The sequence below is a fragment of the Bidens hawaiensis genome, unplaced genomic scaffold, assembly GCF_021521415.1.
Source record: "Bidens hawaiensis isolate Kalapana, Puna unplaced genomic scaffold, B.hawaiensis_p1.1 tig00017039_1, whole genome shotgun sequence".
Lineage (NCBI taxonomy): Eukaryota > Viridiplantae > Streptophyta > Magnoliopsida > Asterales > Asteraceae > Bidens > Bidens hawaiensis.
Genome location: NW_027492579.1, coordinates 530,780 through 548,445, shown reverse-complemented (window position 1 = coordinate 548,445; position 17,666 = coordinate 530,780). Strand labels below are relative to the sequence as shown.

Sequence of the window (17,666 nt, the reverse complement as noted above, 5' to 3'; positions counted from 1 at the left end):
AAGGACATCCGCGTGGAACTCCTCGAAACACCATCAGTCCCGCACAAGGAAATTTGTGTCATCCAAACCGGTACAGAAACATGGATGACCCCAATAATAAAATACCTTGAAGCAGGAACGTTACCAGAGTCGAAGTCACAGGCAAGAAAACTACGCTGTAAAGCACTGAATTATCAGCTGGTCAATGATACCCTTTACAGACGTAACTTTCTTGGCCCATTGTTAAGATGCGTGGACAACCAAGATGCTGACTACCTCCTAAGGGAGGTTCACGAAGGCATCTGTGGAGTACACACAGGCCCCCGCGCTGTGGTAGCCAAGCTAAACAACGCGGGATACTTCTGGCCGGGTATGCATATGGACGCGTTGGCATACATCAGAAAATGCAGATCTTGTCAGCTTTACGCACCCAACACGCATCGCCCGAAAAATGAACTTGTTCCTGTCACTTCCTCATGGCCATTTCAGAAGTGGGCCATTGACGTGACAGGCCCATTTCCAACAGCAGCTGGGAATGTTCAGTTCCTAGTGGTGGCCATTGACTACTTCACCAAATGGATAGAAGCGAAACCTTTAGCCCAAACAACCGCAAAGCATATCAAAAAATTTATTTGGGAATTTATTATTTGTCGTTTTGGACTTCCACAGAATTTGGTAAGCGACAATGGCACCAGCTTTGCTGACAAGAAGCTACAGCAGTGGCTGAAAGAACTTCAAATCACCCACACCTTTACCTCAGTGGCACACCCGCAAGGTAACGGTGAGGTAGAAAGAGCAAACAAGAGCATCGTCGAAGGCATCAAGAAAAGACTCTTGGAACACAGATCCGGCTGGGTGGACGAGCTTCCGCACGTCCTTTGGGCAAACAGAACGCTGAAGAAGACCAGTACGGGAGAAACCCCGTTCAGTCTCACTTATGGCACTGAAGCCATGATCCCAGTCGAAATCGGTTTACCCTCACCAAGGGTCTTAATCCAACCAGAAGACAATGATGCGGAAAGACGGTTAGACCTTATGCTAACCGAAGAGCGCAGAGACTTAGCCGCCGTGCGTGAAGAAAACTACAAACGACAAATGCAAAAGTACTACAACACGCGGGTAAAACTCTGCAACTTCAAGGAAGGAGACTACATACTGCGTAACAACGAGGCTTCGAACCAACAACGCCCAGGAAAGTTGGCCCCGATTTGGGAAGGGCCATACATCATCAAAGAAGTTCTGGGAAAGGGCGCGTACCGGCTCGAAAGGCTCGATGGCACTCCCATCCCTAGAACATGGAATGGAGCTCAATTACGCAAATGTTATATGTAGATCAATTCCAACTTGTAAAGAAAAGGCCTAGAGCCACTTCTAATGGAAATGATTCTCCTTTCACGATGTATTGATAGCTTGTAACCTATGAACTTCCCTTACGGGAAGAAGTAGTTGCGTGTGGAAGGCGGCAATACCCGCATAAACACAACGCCAAAATGTTAAAGTTCCTAAGGAAAACCTACACGCAGGTCAGATGTAGGTAAAGTTTAGCCATCCTTGGAAGTGCAAGTGACGGTCTTACCCGCACAATCACGAACAAGGAAGCCAAACTTAACTTACCGTCTACCACGTTATAAGGTTAACTTATGAACACTTAAAAAAAAGACAAGAAAAACCTACACGCAGGTCAGATATAGGTCTAAAGTTAAAGCCATCCTAGTAAGTGCAAGTGACGGTTACACCCGCACAATCACGAAAGAGGGAGCGAAAACTTTAGTCCATTATCAACCACGTTCAAAGGTTTAACTTAATGCCTTAGAAATTTGAAAAACCTACACGCAGGTCAGATAAAGGGTAAAGATTAGCCATCCTACCAAGTGCAAGTGACGGTTTTACCCGCACAATCACGAAGGAGGAGGCGAAACTTTAACCCATTATCAACCACGTTCAAAGGTTCTTATTCTAAGCACTTGGGAAATTGCTAATTTAAACTAAGTATGCAAGTCATAAGTTTATAAAGCAAAGAACCCAAGGAAATAACAATCTTATACGCAAAGAGATTAATATTTCACAATCAATTACAAGGGCTGGGTAACTACCCGCCTAAAAGAAATCTATACAAAGCTAAGTCTATCCTAGCAGCGGGAAGGGATCTTCAGGATCAGGCTTCAGGGCCACCTCCGCTTGGGCCAGCACCATCAGAGCGCGGCTGCCCAAGGAAAGCCTTAAGGATGTTTAGCCCATCATCAGCAGCAGCGACTTCATTCACCTTCTCCACCACTGGATGCGGGAAGGCAGCATACTGATTCACAGCTTGGTCATAAGCAGCTTCAGTATTAACATTGAATAAAGGGAAGTTGGAGGGCGGAAAGCCTCTCTCAGCAAACCCTAGACCAAGCAGGAAGCCAGTCTTCTGCCCATCCTCATGAGAAGCGTTGAGGGCTGCGCTCATTGCATCGTCGTAAGAGGTCTCTGAGAGGACCTGACGCACAACCTACAAAAGAATACTTAGAACATTTTCTAATTACGAGCAGAAAGCGTAAAGAAAAAGAGGATACCTGAGGCAACGCTTCTCGAAGCAACCATTGGAGGGTAGCTTGACTTTCTTTACAAGCACGTTCGGCTCCGCTTTTATCAAGGTTGGCAAGTTGAACTTCCTTGGCGGCAGCTTCTTCGACGCTTTTGAGTTTCCTTTCAGTACGGTCAAGCACCCCCCTCTGGTCAAGGATCTCCTGCAGCTTCTTGGCATCTTCCATTGCCAAGGCGTCATGAGCATGCTGAAGAGCCTTTAATTTGCATTTAAGCTGCTCATTCTCTTCGCGAAGTGGCTCAGCAACAGCTTCAGCCTTGGCAGCCCTCTCAGTTGAGTTTCGCGCAGTCTCCTTGGCCAGCCGAAGCTGTTCATTCACAGCTTGGGCAGCCTTGGAGCGGGCCTCGAGTCGCGCCTGGACTTCAACCTCAAGGGCCTTGAATGCCTTCTCCTTCTCGGCTGCGGCAGCGGCCAACTGCCGGTTCTCCTCCCGAAGAGCCCGCGCTTCAGATATATCTTTGGCGCGAGCTGCTTTTAACTTGTCGTTTTCACGACAAAGCAGCTCGACGCGGGGCTGCGTTCGGGCCTGGAGAACCCGAAGCTCATTGGTTAGCCTACCCTCTTGGTAGCTAGCCATGGCTTCCCCCAACGCACCATGAGGAGCAGCGTGGCGAGCCCAGTCCACGCACTCCACAGGGGTGCGAAGGGTTGTTCCTCGGCGTATGTTCCATCTTGGAACATACACTTCATTGGAATCCGACACTGCAAAAGAAACAAAGGCAGTTAGGAAAAGATGATAAAAATATGTAAAGGAAAAAGAACCCTACGTACCTGTAGGGTCAATAACAGGCCGATAGCCGCCAAACCCATCACCTGAACCTAAAGGAAATCCATCCAACAGGTCAGGCAGACGGGAAGGTGGCATAGATCGGCGGGAAGCCTGGCGCATACCTGAAGGTCCGGCCGTCGGTGCCGGTGGCGCAGGTATAGTGGCAGCCGCTGTGGTAGCCATGGTTGGCGCCACCTCCTCAGCAACAGTAACCGCCGGCTCCGTGAAAGATGCTGTAAAAATTGCACTCACGGCCGGCGGAGACACCTTCTCAGCTGGAACAGCCTCAGGAAGGCTGGAACCAGCGGAAGCAGGCGTAGACGCCTGGGTCGATGCCTCGGGAAGGCTGACCGAGCCTACCGTCATTGGCGGGGGAATACTTGCTCCAACTCCACCCTGGAATGCGTCAACATCCACACCTACACAAGCAAAAGTGTTAGAAAAATTTATTTTAAACAACAAATCTAGACAAGAATTATGGGGGTACTTACGGGGTTTCTTGAGCTTGAACGCACGGACGAGCGGGGGCGAACCCGATGGAGCCGGCCTCTTGCCACCGGTAACCGTCGTTGCCGCTGCCTCCTCGGAGGTGACACCTGCAGCCTCCGGAGCGGTGGTCTCTTCACCACCGGGCTTCCCCGCCACCTCTGCATTATCTGACTCCGAGTCAGATAGGACTACCGGGTCGGCCGTAGAGGCCACCTTCTCCTTGCCCTTCGCGACGGCAGCCTTTCTCTTCCGCACCATTGGAGGACCTTCTGCGGATTCCTCAGAAGAAGAAATGTCATGAACTCCAGCAGCAGGCACAGCTTTGAGAGGTTCAGGGTAGAAGATAGGCTTACCTGGCCGACGGTGGCTCAGGATCTCTTGGCCTGGCGGGTAAACCTCCACAAACCGACCCGCAGTCTGCTCGAGGATGGGCAACTCGTTCTCGTCCAGAGCACGAATACCCATCCGCGCAGGACCATCTTCCTCCCGCGGATTCAGGAGCGACTGAAGATCGTTACCCTCTGAAATCAACAAGAAAGTTAGAAAAAATCGTAGTCAGCAAAAAAGAAACAAGACATACCATAAGGGGTAGAGTTCGAACCATATTCAAGGACGATCGGAACCTTATCCGCATTCGCCGCCTTCCACACCCGGCTCATCCCCAGCATCACCATCGCCGACTCCGGAAAACGGAAAACCGGGGACTGGACCCGGGATATCTTCGAAAACCATTCCGCCTCCTCGTAGTTAAGGCGGGAAGGTTCGGAAGCGCCTGGCCATTCTTAAACTTCATGGCGATGGGGACGGCGCGAGCGGATATGAAGAAGAACTCTCTTCTCCATGAGCGAAGACTCCGCTCGGTGGTACAAATCTTTAAACCCTTTATACGGGTTGTAAGAGTGTACCACCCCTGGATGCACCTCCAAGTGTAGAAGGTCATCAGACGGTCAACAAAGGGCTCAAGGCCCAGTATCCGGCACACCCACTCAAAGTGCCGGACCTTGGCAATGGCCATGGGGTGCACCTCTGTCAGGTGCACACCGTGCCTCTCCAGGACACGGTACACAAACTTTGTCAACGGAAACCTAAGGTTTCCGTAGACAAAGAATGCAGCATAAACCCCGATCTTGCCACTAGGGGCATCGTACACAGTATGGTGGGGTTCAGGAAACTCAGGCTCGAGAGACTCGAGCATGAACTTCCTGACGATATACTGGTACAGATCGACAGGAAGAGAACACTGGCATTCGCCAGCAGTCTTCTGATCATCAGTATCATGAGAAGACATGGTGGAAAAAAGAAAAAGATTTCAGAGTAAGGCTTTACTGAACAGAAAAATTTGCCGGAAATTACTTGAGAAGAAGAAGAAAGGTGAAAGTGTGAATTACAGATAACTCTCCTCCCCTTTATATAGTAATCGCAATTAATGCGGTGAATTTAATGCGGAGGAGAGAGAAATCAAAGGTGCAATGAAACTATGACACGTGGCAAAAAGCAGGCTGGCAACAGCTGTTGAAAGGACGTGTGCCAGTAATTTCGCGGCCACGCGCCAGAAAAATCACGCCCACGCGCCTGAAAAAGCGACTGGAATGACCATGTTCTGTCACGTCACCATAACTTCCTGCACGTCCTGACACAGTCAGAAGAAACTGTCGCGCGACGTTTCAGAGGTTTGGACTGTTCTTATCTTTTCACCAACTCTTCGAATTTCAAAATTCAAAATTCGAAAATATTAAAAAGTAAGCGGGAAAATCCCCCCTTACCTTGGCAAACAAGTAACCGTAAGACGGATGCGGGTACAGTGTTAAGGCGAAACCCTTCACACACCTAGCACCCGCAGGGAATTGAAGCCAAGAAAACCTTGGCAAACAAGTAACCATAAGACGGATGCGGGTACAGTGTTAAGGCGAAACCCTTCACATACCTAGCACCCGCAGGGAATTGAAGCCAAGTATTCCTCGGCAACCAAGTAACTATAAGACGGGTGCGGGTACAGTGTAAAGGCAAAATCCTTCACATACCTAGCACCCGCAGGGAATTAACGCCAGGAATACCTTGGAAGTAAAGTAACCGTAAGACGAGCGCAGGTACAGTGTTAAGGCAAAACCCTTCACATACCTAGCGCTCCGCTGGGAATTGAAACCAAGAAGGATCTTCTGGGCAATGCTTGCGGAAACGGAAATAACATCCCCGCATAGCGGGAGCGTCGAGAACTACGTTGTTTGAAGCTCCAAGATGGAATTGGTGGTCTTAACATAATTGATCACTATGTTCGAAACTACCAAAACCTCATGGAAAATACATACAACTGGGACTCAATGCTCCTGACTTGCGAGGAGGTTACAGACCTACCCGCATCATACCCAAAGACCAAGCAGGAAACTCGGGCATTTCTGCAAGTGACAAGGACTTCCCATGGAAAACCTTACAAAACCCTTTTCAAAACCCTTTGCTTAAGTCCAAAAGTTCACCTCACTTTATTAAACACGCATGAGAAGAACATTGGACTGGGGGGACTTGAAGAGGTAGGTCCCAGCAGAGACCAGTTGGCCCCGCAAGACTCACCTTGAACAGGGTTGTCTGCGCAAAGGCCATCTGCTCCCGCAGGACCACCATGCTCATAGAATCTTACGCGCAGTACGCAAGCTGTACACGCAGGGAAAGCCTCCCAATGGTGAAGTACCCCGCCTGTTCCCGCAGTTGCGGATACAAGCCATCAGGGAAGGCTACCCGCAGACAGCAGGGCTACACGTACAAGACTAGCTACTTCAGCAGTCACATGAAGGCATGAGCAAGGCGGGAACAATCCCGCCCAAATGAGCCAGTCTGATTCTGAAAGATCTTTTGTACCATACCTACCAAGGTATGGATAGGACAGACGATCTGACCAGAACAGCCCATGAGCCAATCACAGGGTGACAGCTCACCGACAACAGTGCGAGGAGGAGCACCCTCTAGTACTGTTTGTCACTATTAGCCGCTGCCTACTCACCAACCCTCACTGTGGAGCAGGCGCAGCCTACAGTTGGTGGAATAGTATTACTGTTGGCCGTAACCTATTCACCAACCAGCATGGCCTGCGTACAATCCACAGTCAGGGGGACGTGCATGGTCTACAGTTGGTGGAATAGTGCAGCCGACTTTATTACTGTTGGCTGTAACCTACCCACCAACCAGTATGGCCTGTGCGTAATCCACTGTTGGTTGAACAGGAATACTATTCAGCCGGCTGTACCTTCTAGAAAACCTACCTTCGGCTATAAATACTCCAATATCTTGGAATGGTAAGATCATCTACTATCTCGTATAACTTACTTGATAATTGCTCTAATAGTATTCATATACTTTTATATTCAAAGAGCAATATAGACTGATTCTCACGCCGGAGGGTGGTCACAAGGAGGAACCCCCCCCTTCTCAGTGACGAGCTTACGGTGTCTGTTTTGCAGGTTCCCTAAAGTACAACTTACTCTGCTGGACCTAACCTTCGTGGGAAACATTATCTAGCCCCCAGATTATCCATAATCTGCCCGGGGTCACTTAGTGTTTCTTCAGTTTTAGAAAATGGTATTTAATCCTGATGTTACTATATAAAAAGAATAAAATAAATTTATTTTTAGTTTTTTTTTACTGTTTAAATCTTGTTACTTTTTTACAAGGGTTTTTTCATTTTTGTCCAACTTCCAAAAGGTATGTCTGTTCTTTGTTGTTTGTGGTTTTATATGTGAGGTGGGGTGGGGTGGGGTGGGGTGGTAAGTGGGGTTGGGGTGGCTAAGATCCAGCTAATTAGTTTGTATTTATATATAAAGATGTATAGAAGAGAATAAACTCTTCTTATCTTGTGTTCTTTCTCTCATATTTTTCTGTTTTTGTTTCTTAATCTATTCAGTTGACTATTGTTGAAACAGGCACAAAACATGGACTCATCTTCCAAAATATATGGAGATGGAACAGAAGAATGTCAGAGCAGTGAATCTGGCTGGACAATGTACATTGGTTCTTCCATGGATGATGATGATTATGATATTGTTGGTAGTGGTAAGAAGAAGAGTATTACAATTGTCAAAGATGAAGATGAAGATACAGATGATTCTATGGCTTCTGATGCTTCTTCTGGTCCAAGTAACCTACACCTTCAACCACCATGGGAGGTACAAGATAATAATAATATTAATAATAATAATCAAGAAAAGTATAATAAGTGTTTAAACAAGAAGAACAAGAAAACATCAGGGAAGAAGAAAGTTGGGTATGAAGAAACAAGAAAGAAAGATGAGAGTTTGGTTAAAGAAAAGAGAGGTGTGATTAATACTGTTCAAAGTGGCAATTGGCCGTGGTTTTCGGGTAAACGAAAGTAAACAAATAGACGAGTTGTGGGCGCTGGTGATGGTGGTGGTGGTGGCCGTGGTAAGCATGGGCTAGTAGCTAGCTAAAGCTTTTGACATGAAGTTGTCCTAGAAAGAATTGTTAAATACTAGGAATCATACTGTTATTTTTTGTGTATGGTTCTGTAAATCTAATGAAAGATCCATCGTATGTTTATGTTTATGTTCTTTGTCTCTTGGTTTAGATTATTCATACTTGTTCTTTGTTACATATCTAATTATACCCTAGTTATCTCCGAAATCATATAAAATAAAATACCGGCCATGTTAATAAAGATTTAGATTTAGTAGTAAGATTAGAGAGCACATGTGTTACTCGTTGCTTGCATGTTACAAAATCTAGGAATCACGAACGCAAAGTACTCGAGCATACTGATAAGTGATAACACAAACAGTACGATCGAGTATGTGTTCGCGATCAATTTTGATGAATATTCAATTCCAAGGATCAAATAATTGAAAAATGTTAAATGGCTTGAGTTCTAACACGGCAACTTGTAATTATAAACAACAAAGCCAACTGAAAAATCATACCTTTTGCGTGTATGGTTTTGAAAAATATATTAATCCATACATATTAATGATACTTGTCCAATGATAATGATCTTCTCTATCTCAAAATAGAAAAAGAAAATAAAAATAGATAATGTTATTTTCAAGTGAGAATCTAATACATGCATGAATGAGTTGTACAGTACAATAACAGAAACGTGAAGTGATAGAATGAAACACTTGTAAAGTTGGTAAAGCACATGAGATGAAGGTAGGAAGAAGGTAAGGTCTAATTATAAGCCACAGCTCAAACAGCCAAGTTCACAGATAGATCACACCATAACCATTTCATGCTGCACATGCTTCATTCCTTAATTGTCTTCATTAATTTATTTATTGGTTTACATTTATTATGAAGGGTCGATGAATGTTTGTAGTGATGGGCGTTAATGTTTGTCACTAAGACCATCACTTTCATGACCTTGCATGAGACGTGTACAGTTGTCATTTCCACTTTGGTAGGGCGGCAAGGTGATTAATGTATATAATAAAAGGTCGATGGTTTAATCTTTATAGCGTGTAACATTTAGCTGGTCTAAAAAAATAAAAAGACATATACAGTTGGTTAATTACTAATATATAATTCCACTATTCAAAGTTTTACTTAATACTAGCAAATATTAACTTTTAAGTTAATTCCATTGGTGTTGGAAGGACCTTTTGGATTGGAACCAATAGCACAACCACTTGATTGAATACTTTTTAACCGTCTTTATTTTTGCTGGTTAGTTGACACAACCAGTTAAATTAGAAAGGTGATTGGATTGGATTTCTGGATTTTATATATTTATATTGTTTTAAAAAAATTAATGATTCATTTACTACTTAAACTTTGTATTTTATTTATTTCAGGTTTCAAATTTAACGTTATAAATCTTCGACAAATAGTTATAAAGTAGTCTCATATGATGTTTTACATCACATATACATATATAAAGAATATTAAATAGATAGATAAGCGACATGTCACTAACCGCAACCAAAATGAGATTATCACCGATGCCACGGGCAGTCATATGACTCATATTTGTCTCTTAAAGTGAATACAAGTTTTTGTCTGAGATTCCCACATCATTCTTTTTAGTTTGTCGAGCAGTAAATGTGCCGACAGACCATCCGTCGTTGATAAAACTATCCACTAGTAGAGACGTACAAAAAAACCGGATTTGATACAGGAATCTTTTTGTAACCTGGAACTGATCATACCAAGTAACCGGTTAGAAAAATTACCCAAACCTCTAGTTTCTGAACCAATTTAAGATTTTTAGGCCAGGAACAAGTTTGTAACTGTGTATTGAGGAACCGATTCTAGGAATCAATGATAGCCGGCCGGTTAGGGATCTGGCCATTGCATAACAACTTTATAATTGTTTTATTATTTTTGCCTTTTTTGAACTTTTTTGTTTTATCTTTTACCCCATGTGTTAGTCTAAATAAGTATTAGATGTGCTAGTTTAATCACAACTCTAGTAAATGTTTTCTATTCTATCTTACAGATATCTCGAAAGCACTATCAAGTGACCTTCGAAAGTGGGCATCTTTCCATTGGTGTTAGATCTTCATTAATCACACAACTTAACCGTGCTGAAAATTAGTTCGAAAATGAGGCACATAACAATTAGGCGCCAGTTTGCTTATGTGAAATGTCAATCTGTCAACGAAGTTCGATGCAACAATTGTGGCGGTGTTTTTTAAGTCGGAATCGAACTTCAAATTGGAAAAACGTTTAGAAATGTATTGCAAGGTGTTTAAAGGCACTCCAACTCAAAGTGAAACAACAATGTCAAATGATGGAAATATTTGAAATTTTAACATAATTGTTGTTCGGGATAACATGGCAAAGTTTGTTATTAACGAAGGTTTTTTGTTCAACAACCCGAGCGTAATGACTCTCATGCAAAAAAAATATTCAACTGTATTCGCACATGTATGTCAAGCTACCCTTAGATTTGATAGTCTTAAGATGTGGAAATATGCCAAAAATACGACGTTAGGATTGTTTAGGTATCAACATATCGAAGAATATTTATTTCAAATTTTGACAATTGTAATAACAACTTATAAGTGAGAAAACGCAGTTTTCGTGGTATTGTTTGACAACACCTTGAATAATAGTTCTACCATTGAGTTCACTATTGATGAGATTCGGGATCTTATTCTAGGCGAAGACGTTAGGTGAAGAAATTCAGGTGAATCATTAAGTGATTTAATGCATGTTGCTAGAGGAAGGAAAAATAATAAAGGTAATGAGAGTGGGAACAGGAAAATGAGTCAGTCTAGGACTTGGAAGGATGTGGTATGTTGGAAATGTAACTAGACAAGACATTTTAGGAATCGATGTCCTAATGAAAAATGAGAAGAAAAAAGTGAAAGAAGTCAACACTGCATAAGAATACTCAACTGATGAGGCATTAGTTCTTAGTTGTGAGGGTAATGATGATACCTGGGTCATGGATTCTGGTGCTTCATTCTATGCTACCCACAACAGTGAAGCATTGCAGAATTTGAAGGAATGTGATTTTGGTAAGGTTAAACTAGCGAACAATGATGTTCTTAATGTTATAGACATTGGTGACACGAATTTAGTTACTTTAGCCGATTCATGGAACTTGAGGAATGTCATAGTGATTCCAAGCTTAAGAAAAAGCTTATTTATGTTGGCCAGTTGGATGAACAGGAACATGAGGTTAAATTTGGGAACATGCAGTGGAAAGTTGTTAAGGGAAATCTTGTCATTGTTCGAGAATGAAAGAGGGTTCGTTGTATATGGTTAGTTTATCGTCTGAGGGAGTGATCGACCTAGTTCAGAAAAAGACCAAAGTCCGGTTCACAGAGTCTGGTGGGTAGAAGAAGATTTATTTTGCAGTAGATAAATACAGAGCCGCAAGTCAGATTCAGGATGAACGTGCTAAAATAGGTTCAGAAAAATCAGTAAGGGGTGTTCGTGGCAGTGGGACATCTAGTTGTCGACAAGTCAAGCTTTAGCCTGAGTTACCAGACAATGGGTTAAGAGAACTTTTATTCCAGCTGTTAAAGTCTCTCCAGATGATTACTTGCTAAATATGGAGAGTGTTGTTTGTTCTCAATGTATTACAGGATTCGACAGTTCGTGTAAGTAGGAGCCTGTAGGGACAGAGAACTAGTCATTGGTAGTTGTAGCCATAACTAATGTGTTGGAGCTCGGAGGAGCTTCAACGGGCCTTCAAGTTAACTGATGAGAAGGTGCTGTAATCACAAAGACGAGAAAGATTACAAGAGGTGTAAACGATCATCAGTAGGCAGTTTGAAGATTATCAAGCCTCCAATTGGGAGATTGTTGGATTTAATATAGAGGCTCGATTGTTTTTGAACCTCCTTCAAGAGAACTATGGAGCAGAATATTAGAATAACAAATGGGTTGGCCCGTTTTGTTTTATTTATAGCTCATATTAGTTTTCTTGTTGAACAAAGAGAAAACCTTAATGTTGTATCTATTTGTATTTAGTCTTGTACTTGTAATTCGTCATCACATGTGAGGTATATATAACAATAATAAAAATATCCTGGTTGCGGCCCGTGGACGTAGGTCAACCGACTGAACCACGTATATCTCGCATGTTCATCTTCGTCTATTATTTCGCTTACAAATTATTTGTGTTTGTGTGTGTTTTGCAATACCCGAATTCCTAACAAAAACAAAGTTTATAAGCATTTCATGACCTCTTGCAAGAAGTAAACTAGTTATTGAATCTCCAGTATCGACTTATATTATTATCAAACAAATTGACGATATTTGAAAAAATGCAACTACGTTTAATATCATGTGAGTTCTTAAATTAGTACTTTATCAAGTTTTTTGTCTTCAGAATTATCCGAGTTACGAATTATGAGGCTATATATTTTTGTAATGATGCAACCAATAAAAAGGTAATTTATAAAATTAACTAATGATATGTCTTCTATTAGGCCGAGTGTATTGGGCGACACTTTAGACGAAAATGGGGCGATAAAATGGTAGAACACCCCCCCCCCCTCCCCCCGGCGATAATTAGGCGAAAAGGGGAGGAGACGGGGTAATCTTGTCGCAGTGCAATGAAGAAAAATAATAATATTATAATGAAATGACCATTGTTAATCGGTCAAATTTAAAAAAAAAAGAATTAAACAATATATATATATATATATATATATAAACATACAACCTTCTTCTCCATTTTATACACAAATCATACCCAATTTCTTACAAAAAATAAACAAAATGAATCCTAAAAACAACCTGAACCAACCGAACTACCAACTCCCTGGTTTCGGTCAAGCGTATGGTTCGTAATCGAGCCAACCGAACTACCAATTCCCTGGTTTTGGTCAAACGTATGGTTCGCAATCGAGCCAACCGAACCAACCGAACTTACAATGGAACCCGAGGAACCTGAACCAACCGAGCTATCCGTATCAATTTTCCGACCCGAACCTAAACATGTACGCCAACTTTCTCAGCCCCCAAAACACTATACCGGCGTTCGGTTCTACACCGCCGGAGTCGGAGCCGGTGATGGTACCGGATACGCAAACGTCACGGGCCTCCAGTTCAAGCAAAAAGCCGACCTGTAAACACAAAAAAAAAAACAACCGGGGGAGTCGACGACACAACGTGATCCATACAAGCATTGGAGTGAGGAGGAGGAGGTGGCCCTTGCAAGGGCTTGGATCGTCATTTCGGAGGATCCCGACGTCGGTAAGTTTTTTAATATTAAGTATTTATTAAAAATGTATTTAGTGTTTATTAAAATGTATACTAATTGTGACAAATAATTTTAATTTGTAGCTAACTTTCAAGCCACCGGGGGTGTTTTGGAAGAAAGTATTTGAAACTTGGCTCGATGTAACCAAAAAACCCGAAGACTACCGGGGAAAAGAAGCGGTTCAAGCCCACTGGAAGGGGCTTAATGCCGATTGTCAAAAATTTGCCGGCATATTTAATCGGTTGCAGGGGCCCGGCTGCGTAGCGGGCATAACGATGGAGACATTATAACTCAAGCCTTGAGCGACTTTCGAGCTCAGGGCCAAACTGTTGAGCGCCCCGGGAAACCGTTCAAGTATTTGAATTATTGGAAAAAACTACGCGGTTGCGCGAAATGGGTCGGGGCACCAACCGTTCTCGTCGCCCGACTAGCCGGCTCATCCCGACCCTCAAAAAGGTCGAAGACATCGTCGTCGACAAATTCGAGCACACCTAACACACCCTCCGATGCTCGTAGCTTCTTCCTGGAACACAGTTAATTTGGCCGAAGATTTTAATATACCCGACGACGATGAGGTAGAGGAGTTGCCTCGACCACGCGGGAGATCGAGAAAAAATAAGGGGGAAGGTTCGTCGTCAACACGATTCAATACGGAGCTCGTTGAAATAAACGAGTTGGTCTGTCGTTTGGAAACAAATGCCACCGTAATTGGAGCCAACTTTCGAGCATCCAACAAACAACAAGAAAAGCTGAACCTGACGTTCGAATTAAAACAAATGAAAGACGACTACGAATCCCTCAAAGCGGAGGGGTTTCACGAGGATGTCGCGTTATTGTTTCAACGCCGACGTGAAAATATGCGCGAATATTACAAATATTAGTTTCTTTTTATAGTTATGTTTTTTTTATTTTTTTCTTTAGTTATGTTTTTTAATATTTGTAGTTATGTATTTTTTTAGATATGTTTTTTTTTGTATTTCTTTTTAATTTTAATTTATTTTTATTTAATTATTTAAATAAATTGGTTTTTTTAATTAGTTTAGTTATAAAAAAATAATATAATAATACACTATGGGCCCAACTTGTAGCCCCTACACAATTACACCCCAAAAACAAATTTCCACTCCATGCTGACTGGGCGCCACGTGTCACAATTTGCCTCCAATTATATCTCCTCCACTACACATGTCTTATTACTTGTACCGTCACATTGAGCACATGGCGAAATGTTGACAGGATTAAAATTTTACTTGAAAGAATAAATTTCGATTTGAATATGGGTGAAGAATACACTAACTTTGCAACAAACACAAAAACTAACTTTAACAATGATTTATCAAATAGGGTTAAGTTATAATAAGAATGTTAGTTTTTCTAGAAAGGATATGAAATAATCTTGTCAATTCATTTGAGAATTGAATAGTTGAGATTAGATTAGGGATAACACATTTGTTGACTCTCTCTCTCCACATGCAAGACACATGTCAAATTTCCCATCATTTTAAAACGTCCATAACTGTTTTATACGACATTTTTTTTTCAAAACAACTTCACCATAAAAATGAGTATTTTTTTATCTTTTATATGAGTACCATATTGCTTTATAAAAATAAAATAAAGATTTCGTGGGTTTTTACAAAGTGTGTTTTACCATAATTGTGTTTTACAAAATTGTGTTATACAATTGTGTTTTGTTTTTCATAGTATTTTTTGCATTGTGTTATTTAATTGTGTTTTCATTGTGTTTTTATTTTCATAGTGTTTTTTCCATTGTGTATTTTTCATTGTGTTTTTCATAGTGTTTTATTTTTCGACGAAATTTCCGAAGACTTTTTCGGCAAGGTGGTGGCGGTGGGTGGCGGTGGTGGTTGTAGTAGATAAGTGAAAATTTAAGTGGGTTTTAATTAAGTGAGTTTTAATTAAGTTGATTTTTGAAATTAAATTAAGTGGGTTTTCAATATTAAGGTATTAGACAAAAATACCATCCTTCCTAGCATTTTTAAGAAAATCAAACTTCTTATTTGATCTTTTCTCTATTTATCATTTATGTACTAGAATAACTGCATCATCAAGTAGTAGTGGGAGTTAAAATTCAATGTCTAAATTATATAATACTAAGAAATAAAAATCGTAAAGAGACTCGAAGTAGCACCCCAAGTAGTGAGAACAAAAGGCTAGATCTACAAAACGTTAACCGGTGTATATATGTAAAGGGGTATCATTAGCAGCATTACAACAAAGAGGTCTAAGTCTACAAAAAGTGGAAGGCATTCATGACCTAATTGTACAATGGCACTATAAGGGATGAGTCTAGTTTTTCTAAGAGAATACAACTCAAATCGATTACTTTGTTTAGTTTAGTACACATAGATAACATGAGCTTAAAAATGTTTAAAAAGTTAAAGAGTGTATCTATGCAGTCAATATCACCGATATATCAGTGATATATTGTTATCGGTCCCTTGATAAAATATCGGTCAGAATATTGGTACTGATAATATCGACGTATTGACCAATATATAACCAATATTCTCGATATTCTCGTTTTAAGTCTTTATTGACTAATTTTTAATGTTCAATGTTAGTGTTTTAAGTCTTAATCGGTTCCTACTTGCTATGTTTATTCGTATTTTGCAAGTTACAAAAGGTTAATTTATTAATGGTATAAGAGTATATTAATTTATAAGTGTTAAATTGCTATATATATAAATTTTACATGATATTAAAATTATCGATATCTCATCGCGATAACTGATATCTTAAATATCTGTCTTTGATCAATATCTGATATTTTTCCGCATGAACTGTCTAGGAATGCATGTGAACACTCTTTTACTAAATTTACTTAACAGAAAGATTTTATCTCTATTCTATTCATAGTCACTTTATACAATATGAAGATCTCATTCACATAAATATCACAATGTGACGAACCTTCTACGAATGCGCTAGGTGAGGAAATAATAATAGTTTTTCTTTAAGAAGCAAATAACTTTCAAATTATATAGTAGTTTAAAGTTTAAACTTATTAATAGATAAATAACTTAAAGAAAATCTTTGCTGATGACACCAAGTACAATGTATGCATGTTTGCGACTACTTTTCATTTATTTATTTTATAATAAGAAAATCTGGTAACATGGTACGATGCTTGTCGTAATAATGTCAGTATAAAGAAAATAAAACAAGATTTTGTTTGGACTTGATTAAATGCTTTTTGGACATATCTTGTGGCCTGCCAAACTAATTTTATTTTTGTTATAACTGTTGTATCAAGTATTATTATTGTAATGAAAATCCTAGGCATAGGTTATTCGCGCACCGTACAAGTTATTTGGATACCATATGCGCTTATATGGCTTGTATAAGGCCTATACGAACCGTATAGGTGCAAAAATTTGTCATTTTGTGATGGAGAGTGTCAGATGTTTGAAGCCTATACGACTCGTATAAGGGCTATACGACTCTTATAGACTGGAAAAGTTGTCATCTGTTCATTAGTTAGTCATGTGAGGGCTATACGAGTCGTATATCCCCTATACAAACCGTATAGGTATAGAGTTGTTAACACACAATGAAGGTGGTGTTTGAATATAACGACCCAAATATTAACTCTTGAGATTTTTGTTTTATATATTTTTAATGTGTATGGAGTCTCTTCTAATAATGTATATGTGAATCAAAGTACATGGTACTACTATGTTTTAACTATGCATTATATTAGGTGATAAATTTAAAACAAATCAAAGTGCACACTATATTTCTTTTGAACGGCATTTTAGCTTTGTGATAAGCCGTAAGCCTTATACCTCCCATTTATCAATACTTGAACTCGGGATTTAAAACGTAATTTTAACCATCTATTATTAGTTTACTACTTTAGAAAAATAAAACTTTATAGAAGTTATAAGTGAAATTTGTCATCGTTAAGTTGACACGATGAACTGCTGAAGTAGAATCTAGTTATTATCTTTCAGGTAGTATCGTGTTTAATTTGTATTTTCGTGAATATTAAAATGACATGACGGCCACTTTAATTTTCGTAACTCTTTTTAAATCATTTAAAAAAAATCAGTTATAAATACTTTCTTATAACTTATATAAGCATTTAGTTTTCATAAAACTATAACCATGTGATATTTATTGTTTGTTTTAAGGGCATCACTATAAAACCGGATACATTCGTT

The 17,666-nt window shown here is 40.5% G+C and overlaps 1 protein-coding gene across 1 annotated transcript; it reads left to right on the top strand.

Moving 5' to 3' along the window:
• Positions 1-7,565: 7,565 nt before the first annotated feature.
• On the top strand, positions 7,566-8,179 carry LOC143552844 (uncharacterized). The gene has a single exon (XM_077042964.1). The coding sequence runs from the start codon at positions 7,739-7,741 to the stop codon at positions 8,177-8,179; it is 441 nt and encodes a 146-aa protein (XP_076899079.1). The 5' UTR covers positions 7,566-7,738.
• Positions 8,180-17,666: the final 9,487 nt, after the last annotated feature.